General features: G+C 45.2%; 2 protein-coding genes across 7 annotated transcripts; both read left to right on the forward strand.

Annotated features, from left to right (window-relative positions):
* Positions 1 to 678: 678 nt before the first annotated feature.
* On the forward strand, positions 679 to 11,785 carry LOC149353885 (uncharacterized). 5 transcript variants are annotated; one of them, XM_089582960.1, is made up of 5 exons: positions 679 to 3,478; positions 4,200 to 4,362; positions 11,077 to 11,273; positions 11,335 to 11,500; positions 11,694 to 11,785. In XM_089582960.1, exons 1-4 carry the CDS (start codon positions 3,427 to 3,429, stop codon positions 11,397 to 11,399), a joined length of 477 nt encoding a protein of 158 aa, XP_089439086.1. In that variant the 5' UTR covers positions 679 to 3,426; the 3' UTR covers positions 11,400 to 11,500; positions 11,694 to 11,785. The 5 variants fall into 5 exon arrangements, 4 of the variants coding, with proteins under 4 accessions (XP_089439086.1, XP_089439084.1, XP_089439085.1 ...); XR_016291123.1 differs by lacking the exons at positions 11,335 to 11,500; positions 11,694 to 11,785 and having other exon boundaries at positions 679 to 2,858; positions 4,200 to 5,845; positions 11,077 to 11,203; XM_089582958.1 differs by lacking the exons at positions 11,077 to 11,273; positions 11,335 to 11,500; positions 11,694 to 11,785 and adding an exon at positions 8,008 to 10,549 and having other exon boundaries at positions 679 to 2,858; positions 4,200 to 5,845.
* Positions 11,667 to 19,440, forward strand: LOC149353886 (uncharacterized). Of its 2 annotated transcripts, none has more exons than XM_089582962.1 (6): positions 11,667 to 11,785; positions 12,121 to 12,260; positions 13,059 to 13,130; positions 13,667 to 13,830; positions 16,114 to 16,279; positions 18,107 to 19,440. In XM_089582962.1, the coding sequence occupies exons 2-6, from the start codon at positions 12,155 to 12,157 to the stop codon at positions 18,244 to 18,246; spliced, it is 648 nt and encodes a 215-aa protein (XP_089439088.1). In that variant the 5' UTR covers positions 11,667 to 11,785; positions 12,121 to 12,154; the 3' UTR covers positions 18,247 to 19,440. The 2 variants fall into 2 exon arrangements, with proteins under 2 accessions (XP_089439088.1, XP_089439087.1); XM_089582961.1 differs by having other exon boundaries at positions 11,688 to 11,785; positions 12,114 to 12,260.
* Positions 19,441 to 25,115: the final 5,675 nt, after the last annotated feature.

Raw genomic sequence — 25,115 nt, forward strand, 5'->3', positions numbered from 1 at the left:
CGCTATTACCACCGGTCATAACACGCATATTTTTGTATTTAATATTTTAAGTTGCTCGAGAATCAAAACCATGGCACTAACGGCGTCGGCACACAGCGGTGTTCTTTTGCATTTTTGCAGCGGATATGACTTCAGTTGGCGAGCGATTATGATTGGATGAACAACTAATAACAAGCTAATTGTGTTCGTGAGCAAAAATATCTTATAATTTGTTGTGTGCTTTTATATTAAATTGAAAAAAAACTAGCATCTTTTCTTACACAAAAGCATTTCAAAGCTTGTTAGAAAAAAAGCCCCAGCAGAGGCGCTGGCTATTACTTTGCATCAAAGAACTTCGTGGCCTCCTGCTGCGCCGCTCTGCCCAAGATCCACCCACAACCGGTGTCGCACTTCGCCGCCGTGCAGCAGTTCCTGAGCGCTGCTTGGCTTGGTATACAAATATCGCAAGGAAAGACAAGATCACCTTGTTATCAGAAAGACTGCCAGCTATACTCGAGCAGCGACAAAGCATGCCTACTTATGTGGCGAGCTTACGGCAACGGCACCGCTCGCGGGCGCTCCGGGCGACGAGCTCTGCTGCTGCCTGGCTGCCGTGGTCGTCGCTAGGCCTATAGCTCGTCTCGCGTCGAAGCCGCAGCGGCCGGCTCTCGGAAGGCGCCTGCGCTATAATAAAAGGCCTACTCTTCACACCGCTTTTCTGTCAACAGCATTATCTCGCAATAAAATAATAGCGTGGTGAATTTCCGCTACGCCCTCAGCAGCGGAGCTAGCGGGCGCCAGTCGAGCCGGACCCCGTCGGGTCAGAGGCAGCTGCGAGGCGGTTCTCGCAACAAATTCGCTCGTGCCACAGTTGTCCCTTTTACCAGCAACTCGGTATTGGCCAGTGACCCAGAAAAATGATATATTTCTCATTTTCCTATCCCAGGCTTTATTACTTACGTCAAGAACACTCTTTAGCACGTTTTTATGACGCCAGCAGACGGGATCCCGTCTGCTGGCATTCAGGCTGGCCGGCCGGCAGGCTCGGCTTACTTCACGTTCGCACAAGAAAATACAAAAACAACCATGCTACCTGAAAGGATGCTTTCTACCGCGTGTTGCGTAGATCAGAGAAAATCGAAAAAAAATTCTCTCGGCCTAACTGCACGTTTGTTCGGGCTCAAATTTCGCACAGAGGTTGCATTTGGCGGTCAGTTTTGTTTTATACCACATTTAGGTGGGGTACTTGCCTGATTCGGTCAGAATTATTTGGAAATCCCCATCGTCTGCGGCGACGGTGAACCAAAATCGAAAGACTTCGCAGCAATGGTACGCGTGGCGCCATTGCTGCGATGACAGCGCGCGCCTTCCATGGCATCCTCAGAATTGTACGTGGCACACACAGCCGAGTCGGCGTGGAAGAAACTAAGTGTACAGGAATGAAGACATTGTGCGTCGTCGAATCAGTTGAATAAACGACTGTAGCCCAGAAACAATTTGTTTTTAATGAAGCAGTTCCCCCCGACCTTTTCAGTTTACGGCGTCGCTCTACCCCGGCCAGCATGGCGATCCTCTGCGCAATGCTCAGGATGGCGTCTGCGGGCCGCCGCAGCCCAGAAAACTGGCAAGGATGCAGTGGGGTCGTGCGGGGATCCTGGGGTGTGCCTCCAATTCCTCTTACAATGTTTTTTTTCTCTCTCTCTGTAGGGCGGGAAGACTGGTCGGTTCCGCAGGCCTGCTGCGCGGTGGTGGCGGCGGATCGTTGTGCGCAGGGCCTGTTGAGACCATGGGTCCAGGCCTTTGTGGACATTTGAGCGTGTGGGCCTTCAACTCCGAAGACACGACGTGGGACGCTGGGATGTCATTAGCAGGGTTGTTCTTTCTACGTACAAAAGTTAGCGCAAAACACGACACTCACAAGAAAGGTGGACAGGTTCTACACTTGGACAGGTGGATGCACAACCTGCTGTCTGCAGTGGTGTCTAGGGTTGAGCGGGCACCGTACAAAGGGGTCTCCTGCTGTGGATGGAAATGTGGCCACATCCGAGTTCGGTCAAGAGATGACACTGGCAACACAGGAGATGATACAGCACCGATGATGACACGGTGAACTACACTTCAAACACTCCGCAAGTGTGGCAGCAGCTCACGATGTGCAGCTGGCGGAACGATAGAAGCTGGGAGAACAACCAAGGTGGATGTAGAATGGCGAAGGCTGGGCCCAAAAACGGTCTAGCGCGACTGCAGCACAGCCACTTTGGGCGGCCGAAACACTTCTATAATGAAATTCAAAAGCACAAATGAGAATGATATTAAACAACAAAAAAAAATTAATATTTTAATGACCACGTTTTATAAAATAGGTAAATTATTTCAGCAAAACATCACGCCGAATTTTGTAATTTTTTTGCAACGGTCTTGTTGCGCCCTCTGCTGATGACTGTGCGGTGCATTTGCAGCGCTACTTTGCAGGCCTTGTTTCGGTCCCGGCCACAGTGGCTGCAGGACATGCTGCGGGAGACGAAGCGATTTCATATCTCCAACTGCCTGCTATGGCGCGCCTTGGAAAGCGTGCAGATTAAGCTCGCCGGTCTCGAAATGGCTCCTTTAAGAAGTTTTTGTCGTCCTTGCCCGTCGCTTCTCTGTCACCGTTTGGCAAGATCTGCACCCCGCTGCACCGCTACAGCGTTTCCTTCGGTGTACGGCCAGTGCGAAACCTTTTCCCGAGGCTTCGCGCTCATCGTTTCAAGCGCTTAGCTCTGCATTTCAGTGAGCTTGCGGCATGTGAAGAAACATTGCTCCGTGGCACATTGTGACAGCGTGGGTTGTACCGTGGGTGTCTTACCAAGACTACATCGCTTCCCTCTGGACTTTCGCAGGTGAGCTCTTGCCGTTGTCGTCTGCTCTATCGACTGTTGCGGAAATAAACGCGCCCCGTAAAATGCTTCTTTCAGCTAAACGGGCTCACTGTTCGAGCTCAAATTTCGCATAGAAATGGCATTTGGTCGGCAGAATTGTTTAATACCACGTTTGCTTGGGGTACTTACCTGATTCGAACAGAATAAGTCGGATATTCACATCGTCTGCGGCGACGATGAAGAAAATTAAACTGCTCTGCCAGATAGATAGATAGATAGATACTTGAGGCCGTACCCTTTGTAACGGGCGGGCACCACTAAAGTGAGCACCCAGACCAAACAAAAAACGAGGTGAAAGCGCACAAGAAAGGAGAGAAAAAATAAAAAAATAAAAAAAACGCAAAGTTCAGAGCAAGGAGTTCGCTCATCGACCGCGTTCACATTCGACTCTGCGGTTTCGCGCGGTTAGACACAGTGCGCCACCAAAGAGTCAGTCGACGCTTGGTTCGCAGCACACCCTCGCTCTTGAGCTTGGAGTTGTCTCCCTCGTCGTCCACCGCAGGATCGTGAAAGCCGAGCGCCTGAGGGAATGTGGTGCCCTCTGTCGGCATCGGATGGAGTCTCTGGCACGACATCACCAGGTGCTCGATGGTCTCCTCCGCATTGCCACACGCTCGGCATAGTGCTGCCTGTGCTTCTGATGTTGCATCGAAGCGACGGCGGTACACCAGTGTCCGCAGCGCTCCGGCCCGGGCCTCAAACAGCAGTGTGCTACCAAGGCCGTTGTCAAAGATCTTTTCGGGTCCGATGCTGTTCTTGCACTCGCGGTACACAGCCAGTGTCGGTTTTTCAGCGAGCGCCTGCAGCCACTGCTTATTCTCCAGTTCTTGGACCCGTCTCCTTGCCTCCTGTTTCCACGCCGTTGCTGATTCGGCATTTATGGGTGTCTGGAAAAGGCCATACTTGCCTTGTATCCGGTGGAGGCGCTTCACCCATGTAGTGCGTAGGCATGTCGCAGCGAGGTATTCAAAGACCCGCCTAGCCCATCGGTCGCGGCTCATGAACTGGAGTCGACCGCGGTACTCTAGCTTGCTGCATGCCTCCCTTGCCTCAAAACTAGACCATCCAAGGTCGCCATCGCACCGGTGGCGCCATCTCGTTTGTTGGTGGTGAACTATCGCCCCAGTGGCGCCATCTCGTTGGTTGGTGGTGAACAATGAGCAATAGAGCGAGGTTCGGGGGGGGGGGTTTGAAGACGGTCTTTCAACTGGTTTTTCAATGCTCACAGAAAACTTAGCTTGGCAAAACTAAGTTTTCAGCAAGCTAACTCGGTTTTTGGCACTAAAGGAGATTTCTTTTCAGGCACAAGCGTCTTTGATTTTACATGCATTGTGGCGCTTGATGGAGCGAGGTGCTTTGAAGGCCTGAGCTTTCTGCCTGCCATGGAGATCCTTTTTGCTGCATACTTTTGTCTCAACATCAAATACAGTCAAGAAGTGCAAGCCACATTGGAATTCAATCAGAGGTAAGCACATAAATTTTTCTCTTGCGTATCGGCACGTTTTTGCCATATCTATCTCTCTGACTGTTGCAGTAGCCTTATACTCAGTGAGACGTGAGAAAAAGCTGCATGCAAACTCCATAAGCCTGGCATCTCTCCCACAACATCTGACATTGTTGCGATTAAATGTGCATGTGCATTTTGTGCGTGGTTTGACAACCTTAATAATACGAACTGATGGACGAGTAGGTCGAACATTACGGTGAAACGGCGCTGTGGCACATGGACAAAGAAATGACACAACTACTTATCTCAACTATGTGGCTCAAGCATATGTGAAGCTGCTAGGAGTTGGATGGCTTGTGTCAGAAATCGGGAGTCCGCTGTGCTTTCCAGTGCATGCAACCATGGCTTTCATTCTTTTGTTACAGTTTTTTTTATGCCATGCTCGGGTGGCCCCAAGCAGCACTGTCCGATGGCCTTTCATTGCACACGTCTTGGAATCCTCTTGGTGGCCATCATACTTGGCCAGGATTCTGTTTCCTTGATAGGAGATAACTTGGGCACCATGCTGAATGCAATTAAATAGGACGACCATTGGTCATATTGCTTGGCAACTCTTTGGCCACCGTGCACGATCCGTTCTGAATTCGCTGAATATTCGTATAACACACCCCGGCTAAAAAAAATTCATGGGGCACTTTGACGATCTAAAGAGCGTGAGGCGAAAGGCATTCCATGTCTGACTAGTCATGATTGTTTAATGACTAACCAGTTATGACTAATTATGACTGGTTAATGCATATAGTTATGACTAATTAGTTGTTTCTAATTACCACTAATTAGTCGGTGACTGGTTAATGACTAATTTTATGGCTGATGGCATATATGGTTAATGACTAGTTAGTCATGTCTTGTAATGACTCGTCTTGGCCGGCAGTATGAGCTATTAAATGCTTTCACCTTAATATTAATGTATGCTGTGAGGGTCTGCGCCTGTGTGCATCGTTTTTATTTCGTCGCCACTTTCGCGCACGTCATTCCGGCGCACGACCGGCGTGTTCCGGCGCATGCTTCGTGTTGGTCGGACGGACGCGTGGCCTGCGAGAACGCCGATAAAAGAAATAGTTCTAAAAAAATTCAGTCGTAATGTGGAAACCATCTGTATCTGAGCGAATATTGCAAGTAAATAAAACATCCACTTATTTTCCATAGATATAATTGCAATCTGTGCATATAAACTTGGGCAGAAAAGTTTGTTGTCAGCATGATTTTGTATTCGTCCGCCGGGTGTGCCGCACGTGATACTTCTGTCATCGCGGTACACCGGAATGTGCAGTGCCGTCTCTGCACCTGCTTCGTTGTCGCCTGTGTGATCTGCGAAGTTTTACGACAACGTTTTGCGACAGTCCTTTTGGGGTATTTGAGCTGAACGTGTCTCCGGCGATTGAAACATCCCGGAGTACCATTTCGGGATAGATCTTCTTGTCTTCTGGAGTTGATAAAGGTAAGCCTAAAATTTTTCCTACTGCAAGTACGCCATGTGTCTTATTTTAAGCTTGGAGACAGTTCGAAGCTGCACCCAACTTATTTTTCATTGTCCCGGACTACTAGGGACCCGATCAGCCTTCCCCGTCAACTAAGGCATTGTGGCTTTAATAAACGTTTTGATCATCATCATTCTCCTGGGCTGGCGGAGGTTTGCAATCGCCACTGTGCAGTTGGCGGGAATGAATTGCCATTCGAAATTGAAAGCACTCTTGAAAGAAAAAAAAAACGTGGTTGAGGCGCGGTCACAAGTTCTGTAGCACCTGCAGGTCGGTGGTCGCACAGTAATTTACGGGTAACGTTGCCGTGGCGTAAAAAGATAGCCCTAAAAAAAAATTACGTGTGGTGTAGTGTGAAAAATGTTTTCAGATTAACACCAGCGCTTCAAATAAGCCAACGAGGTATAAAGAACTATTAATTAATATCACCGTGTGCCAGTGAACAAATTTGAAAGCTGGGCCTGCGCATTGGTTTTCTGGGCCTCTGCATTTACACTCCGGACTCGCAACACGTGCTTTTCGGATAGGCGCGCCGGACTACACGTGCTTTGCGGACTTAGGCGCGCATGTACTTTCATTCATTCTTTCTGCGAGTGCATGCAATACGCGCCATCACTTCCCCCATATTTATGTGCCAGATTTAAAAAAAAATCTTGCTATTGGCCGATTCGAGAGCAAACATCGCTGGCAAAAATGACGTTGTGGTCTGCGTTCTTTAAGATGAATAGAAGCATCTGTTATTGTATCCCGTGTTCTCTCAATTGCTTTGTGATGCAAGTGGAAACAGATATGCACCAAATGGCTATGTTATTGAAAATGAGTAAACATACATTTACAGTTCTTGCTATACCCGTGCCACACGTTCGAATGAAATGCCACTGAGTGCTTAAGTTTTAGCGCCATTCGCGCGGTGCCACACGCATAAATATAATGGCATTAGCATTACTGCCATTTGCAGCCTACTGATCAGTACACCACAACTCATTCGCCCGAGCTGTGTGTACTCTTGTCAGCACATGATTTTGTAGTAACAATTGAACTTTCTAACCAGTAGCAAATAGTTAACTTAGTAGCAAATGTTTAATGGTTAATGAAGTAGCAAATGGTCAACTTTCAGTCAAATTGGACATACCTCTTCTGCATTTTTAATGAGAAGGGTGCCATTTTTACCAGCACTTCTGACAGATATCTCAGCTTGTATGCTAACATGCGAGTTTATGGCTGTTTGATTTGTCAAACAACAATAGCAGAATAATTTTTATATTGCATTTCAGCAACATTCCCAAAATCACTCATCAGTGTTTATATTCGGGTAAAATTTTTGACTGCCTTGCAAGCGTTTACTATCATTGTGACTTGTGTAAAATTATATTAAATGTGGACATGTAGCAGCAATTCTGAAAATAGCATTAGGAAACTTAAGGCCCTAAGCATTTACTGCTGCTGCTTCTGTACGTATGGCATGGATATTAAAATAGGGCCAGCGAGGTAGCAAAACAGAATAAAACTGATTACATATTGGGGGGTGCAGAAATTAGCAGTCAGCTTCTCTGCGAAGCAAAAACACCTCACTGTGGTGGTGTTGCTCTTCCTGCAGCTAGAAGTTTGGAGCCGCGCTAGAGATTTCCGTTGTGAGCCTCAAGCACATGCACTTCCCATGGCATGGAGACAGTCCGTCTCCCCTTACCTCATAGCCTTGACTGCAGAGCCACTGAATGCTGCACAGCTTTGTTTTATCCCCCATTGCGAAGCAGTAGCTTGGGTGAACTGTGCTTAATACCTAAATGCAATAGCTGCATAAAGCAGGAACGTGAAGGAGACTCAGCATTTCTCAGACTGTGGAACTCTTCACTGATGTACCTAATTTCTTCCCCAAAAACCAGTGCCCATGGTGAAGGACTTTTCTGGTGCAAGGAAGCTGGCTTTCAGATTTCTGTAACTCTATTGCCTTGTCAGTCTTGCTGAAATGTTTTAATGCCAGAAGGATGTCAACACTGACCTGGCCATGTCTTGATCAGAATCGTGGTATGTTGTAAACTATTTGAAGTGCAGAGTGTGCGTTATAATTGTGAGAATTGTGCGTTATAATTTTTTGTGGCACTTTAAATTTCTGTGTTTCCAGGATGAATCTCGAGAACTGGAAGCCAGCTCCTCCTGAAAGGTGAATTTCGAGATTCAGTAGTGGTGCACAGCAGCTAGCTAATCGCATATAGGTAGTGTCGAGAAGCAATATGATTAGGTGTTCTGATGCAGAACTGTCACAGAAAAGGCAAAGGAGGGAAATTAATGCAGAAGCTGAAGCAAGCATATCTCGTATTGATAAGTTTGCCAACAACGGTCCTGCTAGCAAATCTCATGTACAGCCAGAAGAGCACACAGAGGAAGCTCAAATTCTAGTATCAGAAGGTGTGTCCAATGAACTGCGGAACTTTCAAGATCAGGCACATATTCCAGGTCACAGTTTGTCCTCATCTGATGATAACGGGGTAGCTGTCGACGCTGACAGTCAACCTGAAGAGGTAGCTGTCGACGCTGACAGTCAACCTGAAGATATTGTCTCCTCTGAGGAGGTGGGCTGTAGAGAACAACATAACGCATTCAAGCATTGACAGCCTGCTGCAAATTCTAAAATCTAAATTGCCACAGTTGCCAGGCTCTGCACGGGCACTTCTTGCCACGCCATCCGTTGTAGACATAGATTGTTTGAGCAATGGGCAGTACTTTCATTTCGGCTTGAAAAGGAGCATATCCACTCTACTCGACCGAATGCCGCCACTACCGAGTGTTGCTTGCCAAATCAGCTTTAATGTTGATGGCCTTCCACTGTTCAAAAGCAGTGGAAAGGAGTTTTGGTGCATTCTTGTGGAGTTGCATCATCCGCTACACCGCAGGGATGAGAGCGTTTGTTTGGTTGGGGCATTTTGTGGCATCAGTAAGCCTCTGCTGAATGAATTTGTCCAGCCATTCGTGGAGGAACTGTCCGAGGTCCTCAGCACAGGAATATGGCACAGCAGCATGCACTATAATGTCTTGCTGAGAGCATTTATATGTGATGCCCCTGCCGGAGCATTTCTGAAGGCAACTAAAGCTCACAATGCTAGGTCAGGGTGTGAGAAGTGCCCGTCGGAGGGTGTTTTTCGTGGGCGCATGACGTTTCCAAACACTAGGGCACCTCATCGTACTGACTCTGCCTTTGCACAGCAGGAAGACGAAGACCACCACAAAGGCCCCTCTCCTTTTGTGGCACTTGAAGTGGGAATGGTAACAGCTTTTCCGCTTGATGATATGCATCTTGTATGTTTAGGTGTCACAAGAAGACTGATGCTAATTTGGCTGAAAGGAGACCTGTCTGTGCGATTGAATTCAGCTCGCGTGAGTAGGTTATCTGCTCACCTTCATGCACTGAGGTGTGAAATTCCAAAAGACTTCCCCAGAAAATGTCGAGGTGTAGATGAAGTTAACCGGTGGAAAGCTACAGAATTTCGTTTTTTTGTTCTCTATGCTGGCCCACTTGTGCTGAAAGACATTCTGCCTGCAGAGCTGTATGAGCACTTTTTGACCCTTCATGTAGCGGTGGCTCTCCTCGTGTGTCCCTCTCTACGGTGTCGTGTTCAGTATGCAGAACAGTTAATGCACTATTTTGTGGAATGTGGAATCTCACTGTATGGCAATGAGTTTCCTGTGTACAGTATTCAAAACCTGGTCTATTTGCCTAGCGATAGCCTGCATTTTGGTCCACTGCACACATTTAGTGCCTTCCCTTTTGAAAATTACCTGCAAAAGGTAAAGCGACTTGTGCAGACAGGCAGAAAGCCTCTTGAACAGCATGTCAAATGGGTTGAGGAAATTCACAGCCTCTCCCCTACGAAGTTGCCAGCAGCCATCACAACCAAAACCTGCCGAATAGTTCTGTCATCTTGTCATTCTGATGGCCCGACTTGTGGAATTCAGTGTCAAGCACAGTTCCGAAAGGCAAGCTTTGCTAATTCAGATTTAACGACTGCAGGGCCTGAGAGATTTGCACTCTTGAAAGATGGTCGTATCATAGGCATCTGTAACTTTTTGCAGTGTGAATCTGAGGTTATTGTTATAGGTGAAGAGCTTGAGCATGTTGAAAGCCTGTACAACCACCCATGCAATTCTTCCACCGTTTCTTGTTATTCTGGTCGTGGGCTTTGTCAGCAGCTCTTACCTTATGCGTCTTCTGACATAGCCTGCAAGGGTATGGTCCTCACATTTGGAAAGAGGCTAGCTTTCTTTCCACTTTTTCATATGTTTTGAGCCAGCTTGTGCCATATTTTCTACAGCTAAAGGAGGACCCTAGTCTTTGAAAAAAAATTTTTTTATTAATGAACTCAAAGTTATGAAATTTTCAAGGTACATGTATTTTTGTGTGCTGATTCTAAATATGTAATTTAGTTTCATGTGAAAGAAGTCCTTGTGTGCTTGTGCAATGTGTTATGCAAGTCATTTGGAGAGGCCGTTTAAAAAAAATTTCCCTGCAAGGAACGTGCTGAAATGCATGACATTGGTTTGTCTTGACATTAAGGAGTGCAGTAAGGGCAAAATTATCATCCTGTCTGTTATAGAAGTTGAGTTATGGAGATTTGAAGTTGCCGCTTCAGGAATGGCAAGGAAAGTTGGTATACTGGTTTCTGGACTGGCAACTTAGAAACCTTAACTCAAGTTCTATGATAGACAGCAGGATAATTTTACCCTTATTTCATTCCTTGATGTCAAGGCAAACCAATGGCGCACATTTAGCAAGCTCCCTACTGCAAACTTTTCTGAAAGCTCCAAAAATTAACTTAACATATTGCATAAGTGCACAAGGGCTTGTTTTACATACTTTACATATTTCGAATCAGCGTGGCAAAATAAATGTTCCGTGAAGATTGCATACCTGACTTCATTAATCAAATTTTTTTTTTAAAGACCAGGGTCTCCATTTAAACGTCTCCTGTCAATGTAATCACGAATTGTCTCCATGTTTCAGACTTCCGAGTAACGGGGGTTTACTGTGAACATTTGCCGAGCCATTTCATCTAATCTTTTTGTTCTGGTTTCTCTTCTGCACAGTCCTTCCAGGATTTCACATGAAAACTGGATGTAACGAAAACTTGCGTGCAAAGAAAAATTGCAGCTTTTCTCAATTTTGTTATATCTAATATTAATTCGGTTTCCCCCCCAGGTATCATTTGGTTGAGTTTTTATGTGACAAGAGCACATATGTTGTTCCATCGTCATGGCTTTTGAATGATGCAACATCAGCATTTGCTTATTGGCCTCCGGCTAAAACAAAATTGGATGCCATCAAGGCAATGACCTCAAGGAAGCTTATTGATGAAAAATGGAGCCTCCATGAAGTTAGAGTCGTCGCCACGAAAGGTAATGTTTATTCTTAGCGAAATAATATTAACTGCTGACTTAGGTTTGCACGCCCGTTTAGATACCCTCAAGGAGGCACTGGACAGACTGACTGATGCCGAAAAGACATCAAACCTCGACTCTTGACACTGATCATGAGAGGCAATCTCGCAAAGTTCGGAAGCGGCGCTTGCTGTCAAGCTCAGATGAAGAGGGCCTGGTGGTGGAGCCGCCACACCAGCTAAAAGGTACCCAACCCCTAGTAGTGTCTTCATTCTCATTGGTATATTCAAGAGCTGACTTGAACTGTTCACTACTTTTTGCCCATGTTATTCTTGCAGTTTTCCGGCATGCATGTTTGCTGCGTTTATTGTTTAATTTTCAGAAATTCTCAGTATTTCACTCCCCTAGGCCTTCTTATATATGAAAAACAATTCGCAGGCTGCCACCGCCACCTTCTGCGAGACCACATGTGCGGCAGCCGTTGAGCCCAATGCCAACCCAGTCGCAGGCTCATTGTCGTGAACTGACAGGTAGGGAGGGCTACTAGAAATTGGCAACCAGATTTAAAATGCACCGTGAATATAACAAGTAAAAACTGTGCATTCAGTGGGTGAATCATACTTTAATTTAAACTGTAAGAATAGTTTTATGCCAAAGTTTACCTGTTGTTTCTGTACCGACTTTTAAAAGACATACATAGGTGCTAATAGGGGAACCATGAGAAGTCCATTCACTGCTTCCTTGACTGTGATCTATAGTACTTGAATATCAACACTTTAAATTCGTATGGAGCTGACAGGATTATTACGAGCAGCTCTCATGGAAAGCATTGCATGTAGTTGTTGTATTTTGTAACAGCCTGCAGGGAACCAGAACTCCTCCCGGTTCCAGTGTCCAGGATGGAGACCAGCGAGGCTGCAATACCTCGGCTGTCAGCAACCCTAGGTCAGCAGCTGCCTGCGGTGTCTCCACCACCAGCAGCAGAAACAGCAGCACCACAGCAAAGTATGTTAGGCTACTGTTATTTTAAAGAATGACAAATTGCTTAATCTATAAAAAAATTATGTTCACTGTGATTAACCTGTTTGTCTTGGCATTCTAAACCCATACCTCAGTATTCATGAAATCTCTATTTAGCAATCTCTATTCCAGTGAGTAACCAAGCAGACTTTGAGAAGCTTAACCTCAGTTGTACATAGAGAGGGCTGCTAGCAGACAAGGGTACTGGAGTGTTTGAAACCGAGAGAAGCATAGGGGGCCAATTTTATGATGGTTTCAATTGGTGAGAAATTATTAGCATAACCATTTCAAAGTTGGGAGATATATGGAGCAAAGAGCAGAAGAAAACCACATAATGCTGGTGAGATCTGAACCTATGACCTCAGCATATCTCGTACGGTGCTCTGCCTGTCGCTGCAGTAGTTGTCAAGATATGCATAAAAGTAGAAGGCTGGAGAAGTGATTGCCTTCTCCTCTGTTTTGTTGAAATCTTTTCTATGTAAAGGAAAATTGCACAACTAGTTGTAGACTGATGAACACAACAATGGAAAGACAAAACTTCCCGTATGCTTTACTTTGTTTCAATGACCATTGGCTTCTTTCATGGGCTGACAATGTGCGTATTCAATGGCAGGGCCGAGAAGTTTGGCAAATTTTGATGGGAGTGCATTTCTTGGGTGTTGCCTCGCAACAACCATAGCATGACAAGATTTCGATGAGAAAGTGATCAAAGGGCCCTTTCATTATGTGAGAATTTTGTGGGACAAGAATAATGCTTACACTAGGATACTGTTTTATTTGCAGTGGAAGCAAGCCAACCCGCGACATTGCAGGCAATTTTGGACGCAGTTCAAAAGCTTCACCGACGTCAGATCTGTAAGAACAGCAAGCATATATTTCAATTTACAGTTAAATCATAATATAAATGCATCTGTGTCGTGGTTTAATGGTTTCGATTTGTTTTGTGTTCCTGATAAAGATGACGGATCTCGAGTTCATTTTCCAAAGTTACAGGAAATGTTGTATCACCTAATACCTCTTCAATCTTTCCAGAAAAAAAAAAACTTCATGAACAGCCCTGTTTAACTGGAATAAATCATGTCGCAATGCTGTCAAAGATATATTGGCTGTACATGCAAAATGCGGTGATGACAGCTCTGAGTAGCTTGCATGGCTTATTGAGAGGGTAGTCGTATGGCACAGCGTGTTTAGAAGTTCACAACTACACTGAGTGAAATTCAGTGGTAGCAATGCGAATCGCAGCAATGACAATGCTCGAGATGTGAAGTGTCGACAGATTAGTTTTCATTAGTTACGTTGCTCAGAGATGATCTTAAAAAGAGAAGTGCTTAAACATGTCTCTCCTTTACACTTTCTATGCTTTGAAAAAGAAATTATGAAAAAACTTGCAGACGTCCTCGTGACGGTAAATGACCTGCGTAAAGAGCAACGCAGCAGATCAGTTCAAGCTGCTCTGAGGCTGCCAGCAGACTGCCCTGGTTTGCCGGTAGTGTCGCTGGAGGCACTAATTTCTTTTGACGCTTATCTGCAAGATGAGCAGCACATGCAGTCTTTGGTATGTAGTTAGTCCTTTAGAGCATTTTACTTGAGAGATCTAGCGTATATATATTCATGTAGGAACCCAACTCCGCAAAGAGCTTTTATGTCGGAGGCAATGTGAGCACTAATTAAATTTCAGGGGAAAAAATTGAAGCTAAGGAAAGCTTGTTCGTGGCTGTAGACAGTTTATTATACAAACCTCAGCTATTTGTTTCAAGTATTGTTAAAAGACTATAGCCACCTCATTTTAGTTGCGTTTTCTTCTTTCAAATGATGCGTTAGACGTTAAAATACATGAATGGTATATTTTGGTTTCTCATGCTCTCATGCTATTTTGGTTTCATCAATTGAACGATGGCTGTGATGTGTGGTGGACTTTTAGGTTGCTCGAGGCATGAAGAAGAAACCTGCAATATTAACGCTGATACATAGTTTTAATCGACTACAACACCTAAACCAGTCTGCTTCGAGAGCTGGGACGAGAACAAATGGCATATCAGCAGTTGAACCTCGATATAACGAAGTCCTACTTGCAGCCGAAAATTTCGTTACATCGCGAATTTCGTTACGTCGAGGTTCCCATGTTTCAGCTGTCAAAATAAAGTAAAACTGGTTGGAACACTGCTTGTTGATGGGAACTTGTAAATCACTTATTGAGGAAATACGCAAGAAAATCGAGTAATAGTATCGCTAACAAGGGCACCGGATGTTTTTTTCTACATCAGGAGCATAATGAGTAATAGCAAACACCGCGACGGCATCATTTTTCTCCGTGTGCGCATAGCAAAAGAACGAGCGCAGCGCCTAGTACTGAAAGCCGCCACAAGATGTCGCTACTGGTATCATCATCATCAGCATTGAATATTTGCAGCCGGGGACGCATCAGAGAAACAAAGAAAAATGTTCGCATCGCTCACGCCGGCGCGGTGGGATTGTGCACGCGGCGCGGTTATACTCCGACGTAGCGCGAGCGCGCGTGCGCGCGCGGCACGGCGACGTCACGTCCGCAAAACAGCGGCGCCCGATCGCCAGTGTGTTCGGCGGCTACCGGCGCGCTCTGACGGCACCCGGCGCGGAATGCAGCCGGCTGCACTCCGCGCGGCACGTCGCCGTGCCGCCGTGCCGCGCGCGCACGCGCGCTCGCGCTACGTCAGAGTATAACCGCGCCGTGTGCACAATCCCACCGCGCCGGCGTGAGCGATGCGAACATTTTCTTTATTTTTCTCTGATGCGTGCTGCATTTCGCGCGGGCCGCGCCGAAGCCGCCCACCCAGAATGCACCGCGCGCCTCCCACGCCACGCCTCCCCTCTACCCCCTTCGCCACTCGCCTCCTCTGCCAGGGCACGTTTTTTTTTTTTCGCCGCTCACCCGTTTTAAAGGTACGACCACAGTAGCTCCACGAGTTTGTCAACACTGAAGACTTTTTTTGTTGTTGTCTACGAGGACATCGCACGCAAAAAAAAAAAACGAACGGACGCTGCAAGAAAATTCCGGTTTGCGCTTTCACGTTCAGAGTCTACAGCTCGCCAGTGGCGTCATGGCGCGGCGCGTCTTGAAACTTCCATGCCGCGGGCTTTGTATCCGCACGACAGATGGCGCGGCGGTACGTTCTCGCAGATTCCCACACTGCCGGCAAAATTGGCGCGTAAAAGGGCAAATACAAACTGCGTTTCGTCTCGGCTAAACTTTTAGCTCTCATTCGATTGTCAAGGTAGCTCCTGGCACATGCATGCGATGCGCAAGGACTTCGTTACATCGAAAGTGCGGAGCAATATTACTTCGTTAAATCGCGAAAAAAAAATACATGGTTTTCAATGGGGAAGTGATTGGGAAATGAAAAAAATGCGTTACATCGCGAATTTCGTTACATTGAGGTTCGTTACATCGAGGTTCGACTGTAGTTATATTGCCACTTTTTTCACACCTCATGTGACCTGACGGCCAAATACATTTCACAGCCATCATTTGGTTGTGAAACCAAAACATAATCGAGAAGAAATGCAATTACAATTTATATAATGGTCGTATATGTGAATACACGTGCTGATCCATGTATATTAAGGTCTAAGGTATCAGCTGAAAGCAAACACTCAAGCAAAAATTTGGTGTCTATAGTCCTTTAATTGGTATACCAGAGCTGTACCTGAAGATAGACTAAACACGCATGCATTTCAACAGTGTGAACTTAGAAAAATCTATGCACATAACCCTTTCTGCGGTTGAGGCACTTGGCAGGGCCAGCACATCTACATGAGCGTAATGTGCTTGAACTTCAGTGCAGCCTTTTTCTTTTTCCAGGTCTCATATTTTGCATTAAAAGGGGGCACAGATGCAAAGGGTGCTGTGCAGCGAATTTTGAAGGCAACAGTAAGCAAGCCTGTTGCCCTGCAGTGCAGCTGGGCAGGCTCGAGGGGCCTAAAGCATAGCTTTAAGAGCCTCAGAAACATTCTGAGCCTGCTTCTTGGTAAGCAATGCCGTCCATAAACTGGAATAGTGTGCAGTGGTGGGAGTGAACAGCCCAACTACTACTAGGTACTACTACCTTAAGAGCTATGTGCAGCATTCCTCAGTTAGGCTGCTCGGCTGCTGACCCGAAAGACGTGGGTTTGGTCCCGGCCGCAGCGGTTGAATTTTTTTGGAGGAGAAATTCTAGAGGCCCGTGTACTGTGCGATGTCAGTGCACGTTAAAGAACTCCAGGTGGTCGAAATTTCCGGAGCCCTCCACTACGGCTTCTCTCATAACCTTAGTCGCTTTGGGACGTTAAACCCCATAAACCAAACCTCAGTTAGGCTTAGCCAGTCATCAACATTGAGCGTAGGTAAGGGATAGGCACAAAGGAAGGCGTGGAGAGAAGGTCAGGCATGTGCAAGTGTGAGCCTTTCCGTCTCTACCACTGGGAAAACCCTGCAGTCACTACTTAAGGCTCCATGCAGGTACAGGGCTCTCTAGACTATATGAGTGTTTCGGTGAGCATAAGGTCACAAATGAAAGTGCTTAGTTCGCGAAGACTTAGCTCGTCACGTAGCCAAAACTGGAATCGAGCAGAAATATCACTCCCAGGCAGCAATGCATGCAGCAGAGAGGAAGTGTACTGCTTGGAACGCTGCACGTCAATGTGAGGCCAGAACCAGCTACTGTGTGGCGGGGGTGTAGAGGATGAATGCGCTTGAAACAAGATTATATACCTTGATCAAACGGTAGATGCTGCCAGTGTAGAGACAAAACGACAAGTCTCAAACATCCAGCACTGCATGCTGCCAAAGGTATTGCTGAATTTTGCATTGAAAGTGAGCCTTAGAACTTTCGACCCAACAGCTGAGTCTGGAAATAATGTAAATTTCATGCATACTCTGATAAAATTTCTCAAAAAAATTTGGAAATGGGTTGCAATCAATATTATTTTTATTTCTAATTTTCATGGCAGGTGCATAAATGTGTTGTACTTCGACATAATGTTGACAGAAGAATGAAGTGGAAAAAGGCTCTGAAGATGTAGCAGTTGTGTGTTGAGGCTTTTCGAACTCTTCTTTCATTTCCATTTCTGCAACATGCTGGCTAACCTACTTCAGATATCAGTTTCAGTGTTGTGACAGCAAATGTATCTCCATGTTGAAATACCTCCTTATTGGTTTAGTGGCATTAATTAGTAAAAGACAAATTATTGTGTATGCAGAGCCTCCTAGCTTTACCAGAAATGTCGAAGTACATGGTGGTGCAGACATTTAGAGCGTGCATTGACAGCAAATTTTTCAGAATGTACAGCACATGCACTCATCCCTTGCGATAATGGCTGCAATGCTTAATGCGGTGGTAAAGGCACGGTGTGTATATATAGCACCAGCAAATCCAACCCCATGGAATTCTAATTACCATATAATCTCGTATAAGGGCTGCAGCCATAAATGGGGTGCCCCTCGTTTTGAACTACATAGTTAAAAAACATGGTTATACGTTATTTTTTTTAAATTCATGTATGGACCACACCTTCCAAATTCACAGCCCAAATTAAAAAAAAGTGCACCCCTTTCATGAGTTTATACAGCATCACAACTAAATTTTATGCAGAGGCCTGTACTGACACCCTGATTTTTCTTTCAGTGCTTTACATGAACAATAACAGTTCAGCTTGTCCTGCAGCCACAGTTTGTGTTCTTAGCTTTTTCTTTAGTGAAGCATTTCATACAATTTGCAGTGTCTGTTTCTTCTGAAAGTTCATTTATTGCTGACTTGTTTTGGTGTGCGTATTTGTTAATTTTATGGCATTGGTGTGCATGTACTCTGTTTTGGCAGGTGCAACACGCAGATTGTTTGACACCACAGAAGCATGTGTCGCAGATGCCACAAAGAGGTGGCTGATGTTCGCGGGGGACCAGGAAGGGGGTTGGACTGCAAGGCGTCATGCAGCCTTAATGGCTGCATCCAGCACTTAAATATTCTGTGTATACAAATAAATGCATGAAGTAAACGTACTACCTGATTTTGGCTGTGTATTTAGTAGTGCTCATCTGTCTTCTGTAGAGTACAAAACAATATTCCGGATAGATGTGCAGAACATAAATCATGGGAACATTATTGCAGCTATACAAGCTAATCAATTGCAAATCTAGGACTAGGTGGTTATGCCTCACTCGTTCATGGAGCATTGCAGCAAGTCTGCTTGCTTCTGGAACATCGATATCTACTGCCTGAGTACAGGGCTGTTCAATGAACAATGGTTTTTTTCTGCCTTTTGGTGTTGTTAGTCCCTTTTGAACCCAAGGTTTGTTAATTTTATATGGCAGAAATTTTTACTACAGCATTTTCCGGGCTGTTTTTTTCCAGTTTATCTGAAAAACATCCTTCATCGAGATGACCTCGTGATTTATGTTGCTGTTTGCCCAAGTCACTGCAGATTTCTCTCATTCAGTGCAGCAGTGAGAATAAAATATGCAACTGTAGATAAGATTAACAGCATAAAAAGATGCATTTGCAAAGTGTTCCAACAGTTATTGAATTCACGGTGCCTCACCACATTTGAATATTGCTGTAAATGGGGAGCAAAAAAGATGCGTACAGACTTTGGCAGATTTTCAAAAATGTGCAATTTTTAGATGCCTGGTCCAATATAGTACTTTGCACCTTTCTTTGCAGAAGTCTTTTACAGCAATGCAATCAGCTGCTGTACTGTTGCATTTTACACCATGCTGCCAAGTGGCGATAATGGTGTTTTTTGAGACCATCATCTCCTAGAAGGGATTGTATATGTTTCAGATGTTTGTCAAGTGGTGGCCCCAAACTGCTTGCAGAATACCTCACAGAATGGACCAGGGAGGGCTAGAAGCAGCTACAGGTGCTGAAAAAACAAGGTGCTAGGAAAAAGCTAGAATATTAATTGGCCAACATGATTGGCCTACAAGCAAAGAAACTGCTTGGATTCAACATGGTGTTAGAGTACAGGCCCTATGATGGCCCAGGGCATTTCCAATGATTGTCCATGCTTGGCCTTCCTTACATTGGCCAATGGTTGGCTTGTGACCACATCCAAGCACAAATTTCGATTGGTGTCCAGCATTTTGCCAATCATGGAAGCATTGGCCACTGATGATTTGCCTTGCTTGGGCCAATAAAATTCTGCTGCTTGGAAACTGCTGTTGTATCAAAGAAATAAGAAATATGAACGCATGAAATGCAAGAAATCCTTGGTGAACCCTGCTGTTTCAGGGAAGGCCAGGAGAATAGTAGGCAGGATTTAATTAAGCTTCATTCTAACAAGGCAGCTAGTAAAGAATATTTATTTTCATATGCTAAACATCCTTGAGCCCTCCTCCAGAGATGAGTTGCAATTGAATGTGCTGTAGTTGCAAACTAAGCCCTGTGAAAGATGCTAGTCTCTTTCTATTCTCCAAAACCACGAAGAGTTGTGCTAAAGGACGACATACACACACGTGCACTCAACCTGTCTACTTCCTATGTATTGTTCTTTTGGGCTGTTCTTCATGGCTTTATAGAAGTCTTGAAGGCTAGCTTTTATGCGAGTATGGCTCGGTTAATAATTTTCTTCAGCTCTTTCAATCATTTGACTGAGTAATAAAATCAGAGCTTGGCTGTATTCTCTAGTCATGTGTAACATCCCTAGCTGACAAAAACCTATGATTTCAGCATTTTTGTGCAGTGATGTGCTATCAGCCACATTATCTTTTTTTGGACGATAATGTGTCTGTAGAAAGCAGTACAATGACTTAACGATAGGAATGTGATTGTTGTTCATGTGAATTTTTAGGAAGGGTACAACCTGGTAATGAACAAAGTTCTGCTGATGCCTTGATATGTTTGCTACTCTTCTGCTCATGCAAGCCAGCACAAGTGCTGCGGCTTGGCAGCAACACTCTCACATATTTCTATGAGAAATTTACAGACGGGCACCTGCCAAAAGCAGCGCTACCATATAATGCATGAATCTAGAACGAGTTTCTTTTTCAAAATCGTATGCTTCAGAAAGCACCTCGCGTTATATTGGAGCCAAGGTATGAATAGAGCGCAATTTTTTTTCTCACTTTGATACACCCGCAGCGAGCTCACACGACATGCTCATGAGCTGTGAGGGAAAGCAAACTTTTTGATGACCAGAAACGCGGAAAGAAAACTGTGCGGACTACTGAGAAAGAAGAGAAGGGACTGAAAGAGCCTTGAGTAGTAGGGAAGCGACAAAATGCTGAATATGCACAGAACTGTACTGTACGGGCCGCGAAGCATTAAGACAGGAAGCGATGGCATGCGAGCCATTGCTGTGTGTGAGGCTGTGTACGTGAATGTGGGGGAGCCTTCCTCCAGAATATTGCAGATTCTTCATTTGCAAGTCACAGAATTCAAAATTTTTTGCCAAAATTAGAAGCTGAGGCATATGGCAGTAACTGCGCTGTGGCTTATGCACAAGGCATATCTCTCGGGACAGAAATTGGTTGTATAAAGAATTCCAAATCAGAATGCACTGAGTAACTGCAGTGTCTGGAACAAGTTACTGTTGCCTGCTTAATACTGGAGTCATTTGCTCTCTTGGCATCACAGCATACCTTACTCTGTGTGCTTTTATTGCTTTGTGTTGCTTTGTTTTGCTTGAAAAGCTAGTATAACCATGTAAATGATGTTAATATGTGCCGTTATTTCCACAGAAGTGGCGCTAAGAGAGCATTGGACTGTTGGGAATCAAACTCAACCTAACGGCAGTTATGCATTTAGACTAGCCCTAAAATTCTGCCGGTCTAAGCAGGATGATCTAGCTTCTAAAAGTGTTGTTTCCTTTTCAGGCAATTGGTGGGGATGAACCCAGAGGAAAGGAGCCGGCAGTTGTCCCGGAGGATAACCTCAGTCCACCCAAAAGTGCACAGTGCCCTTCAGCAGCTTGAAAAGTTCAAAAAAAGTGGCAGGATTGCATGGCTCAGATTTAGTGTGGTTATTAACTCTGATATCAGAGCTTAGATATTGGATTATTGTGTAGAGCAAATTTAGTGTGTTTATGAACTCTGATATCAGATTAGATATTGGATTTAGTAGCTTTTGCAAATAACTGTTTTATTGATATCATTCAATGTAGATTCTCTGTATAGCTTGCTTTTGCTATTTTTTGTACCTCTGTGTACTTAATTAAAACTTTCTAAAACTATTTAATTTCTATGCAATATTTATTACTAGATTGTGTCTCTACCCGAAAATATTTGAAGGAGATGCAGAAAAGTACTGCATATAGACACATGTATATGTACAAATTTTGTGGTTTTTCTAACTTTGTACACACAGATGTGTTATTGCATCGACTACCAGTGACAGGCTACAGACATGACATATTTACCATGCGTAGCATGCCTCTGATCTGAACGTGGGCCTGGCCCCGATTAAAAAATACGGGAGTGTAACATTGCGTATTATGTGCCGTAAAGCATTGAACAGCATGTGTTCAGTCAACTTTCAAAACTGGCCATGGGCTTCTCGTAAATGCTACGGGACGTGCATATGTTAGCACCTTTGCTGTGTAATGTACAGTGCGGCATAAAAACATAACATGGGGTGTACTCGTATAATCAGATCATGTCATGTTAATGCAGTTGCAGCACATATGCTGTACATTATTACGACGGTTGATGTAACGTCAGCATAAAAACAGACATACACCATGGTATACAGAACATTTGACGTCATAACAGAGTTTATTTATTTATTTATTATTACCCTCAGGGTATAAAGATTACAGAGGGGAGTGCGTTTTAATCAATAAGCAAACAAAAAATATGCACAGCAACAAGAACATACAACTAATACTGTAAGTGACAGTTCAGTTTGGTTAAAAAATGATGTAAACAAAGTCCCCTAACACTTAATATAACACAATGAAATTCGCGATAACGTTTGAGTGTACACAGTGGTGAAATTGAATAATATATGAACACACAGGAAGGAGGTAGGTTTTATACAATGTTAAGAAAAACTCGCATGGTCTATATTGCGCACAGCAGACTGAAATAACCAAAATTTATCGATTGCTGCAACGGAAGAGGGAAGGCGGTTCCAGTCTTTAGATGTGCGGGGTATGAATGAATCGGAGAAACATTTAGTGTTGCATGAATTTATGCCAACCTTGTAGGTGTGGTCAATGCGCGATGATACATATGAAGGCGGAATGAGCAATTTATCGTGTAAGTCATCATAGTAAAATACCTTATGAAAGAGGCATAACCGTGCATGCTTTCGACGAAATGTGAGTGGTAGCAGATTGAGATTAGATTTCATTGAGGATGCACTAGCGGTGCGGTGATAATTAGAGATGAAACGAGGCGCATTATTTTGTATCATTTCTAGCTGGTTAATGAGATCAGTAGTGCCCGGGTCCCAAACTGAAGATGCGTATTCAAGTTGCGAACGAACTAACGTTTTGTAAAAGAGAAGGTTGGTACTAGAAGGGGCCGAGCGAAAGTTCTGTTTTAAGTAGCCTAGCATGCGGTTAGCTTTGTTGACAATGAATTCGACATGACTCTTCCAGCTAAGGTTAGAAGCGATCTGAATGCCTAGGTACTTGTATGACGCTACTGATTCGAGAGCTACATTGTTAAAGGGGCCCTGCACCATAATCTGAGTGCCTTGTTTTGCTTCCTTGTTGTAATTGTTGAGTTATGGCGACGCTATTACCACCGGTCATAACACGCATATTTTTGTATTTAATATTCTAAGTTGCTCGAGAATCAAAACCATGGCACTGACGGCATCGGCACACAGCGGTGTTCTTTTGCATTTTTGCAATGGATATGACTTCAGCTGGCGAGCGATTATGATTGGATGAACAACTAATAACAAGCTAATTGTGTTCGTGAGCAAAAATATCTTATGTTTTGTTGTGTCCTTTTATATTAAATTGAAAAAAACTAGCATCTTTTCTTACGCAAAAGCATTTCAAAGCTTGTTAGAAAAAAAAGCCCCAGCAGAGGCGCTGGCTATTACTTTGCATCAAAGAACTTCGTGGCCTCCTGCTGCGCCGCTCTGCCCAAGACCCGCCCACAACCAGTGTCGCACTTCGCCGCCGTGCAGCAGTTCCTGAGCGCTGCTAGGCTTGGTATACAAATATCGCAAGGAAAGACAAGATCACCTTGTTATCAGAAAGACTGCCAGCTATACTCGAGCAGCGACAAAGCATGCCTGCTTATGTTGCGAGCTTACGGCAACGGCACCGCTCGCGGGCGCTCCGGGCGACGAGCTCTGCTGCTGCCTGGCTGCCGTGGTCGTCGCTAGGCCTATAGCTCGTCTCGCGTCGAAGCCGCAGCGGCCGGCGCTCGGAAGGCGCCTGCGCTATATTAAAAGGCCTACTCTTCACACCGCTTTTCTGTCAACAGCATTATCTCGCAATAAAATAATAGCGTGGTCAATTTCCGCGACGCCCTCAGCAGCAGAGCTAGCGGGCGCCAGTCGAGCCGGACCCCGTCGGGTCAGAGGCAGCTGCGAGGCGGTTCTCGCAACAAATTCGCTCGTGCCACAGTTGTCCTTTTTACCAGCAACTCGGTATTGGCCAGTGACCCAGAAAAATGATATATTTCTCATTTTCCTATCCCAGGCTTTATTACTTACGTCAAGAACACTCTTTAGCTCGTTTTTTATGACGGCGGCAGACGGGATCCCGTCTGCCGGCATCCAGGCTTACTTCACGTTCGCACAAGAAAATACAAAAACAGCCATGCTACCTGAAAGGATGCTTTTTTCTATCGCGTGTTGCGTAAATCAGAGAAAATCGAAAAAAAATTCTCTCGGCCTAACCGCACGTTTGTTCGGGCTCAAATTTCGCACAGAGGTTGCATTTGGCGGTCACTTTTGTTTTATACCACATTTAGGTGGGGTACTTGCCTGATTCGGTCAGATTTATTTGGAAATCCCCATCGTCTGTGGCGACGGTGAATCAAAATCGAAAGACTTCGCAGCGATGGTACGCGTGGCGCCATCTCGTAGCCGCCGGAGAAACGAGCCCTCTACCGAGGACGGCTGCGCGGGTGCGCGGTTTATTTTAAAAGAACTTACTTCACCACGTTATCAATGTTGGACATAGAAAACATTGTTTGCACAAAAATTGCCGCAATTTCAACGAGTTCGGTTTCTGTCTATCGCAATAAAGTGTTGTCATGTTCGCTTCGCGTCGTCTGCTTTCGTTTTTCTGTCACCGGCGGTAGCTGTGCTAAGCTGGTGAGAGAATTGCCTTTGCTCGGTGCTCTTTCCTGCAAAAAAGCGCAAGACATCGCCGAAAATGCGGGCATACAGCAATGAAGAGAAGGCCATGGCCGTGACTTGGCTATGTGAGTCGAACTCTCTTCGCTTCGTGCGGAAGCAATTCAGGGCGACATTTCATCGTCGGCCGCCCCGTCGGTCGTGCGTGCAAAGGTGGCTGAAAAAGTTTCAAAGTACGGGAAGCGTAGCAAGGGCACGAAGATTCGATGCCGGGAGCTCCCGCGGGGGCATTGGAGATGCCATCGAAGGCGCATTTGAATCTGTGGTGAAGTATAAGTTCCTTTAAAATAAACCGCGCACCCGCGCAGCCGTCCTCGGTAGAGGGCTCGTTTCTCCGGTGGCTACGAGATGGCGCCACGCCTACCATCGCGTATGGTTGGAAGATTAGCCCTAGGTGCCCATGGCAAAACCACAAACGAGGCAGCACAAGGGGATATGGGCTGGGCATCGTTCGAAGCACGGGAAGCTAAGAGTAAAATACTATATGAAGAACGCCTGAGGAAATTGGACGATAACAGGTGGGCAGCTAAGGTATTTAAATATTTATACAGAAAGAGCGTTGACT

This window comes from Amblyomma mixtum, chromosome 3 (assembly GCF_055824585.1).
Source record: "Amblyomma mixtum isolate Tamu chromosome 3, ASM5582458v1, whole genome shotgun sequence".
NCBI classification, from domain to species: Eukaryota; Metazoa; Arthropoda; class Arachnida; order Ixodida; family Ixodidae; genus Amblyomma; species Amblyomma mixtum.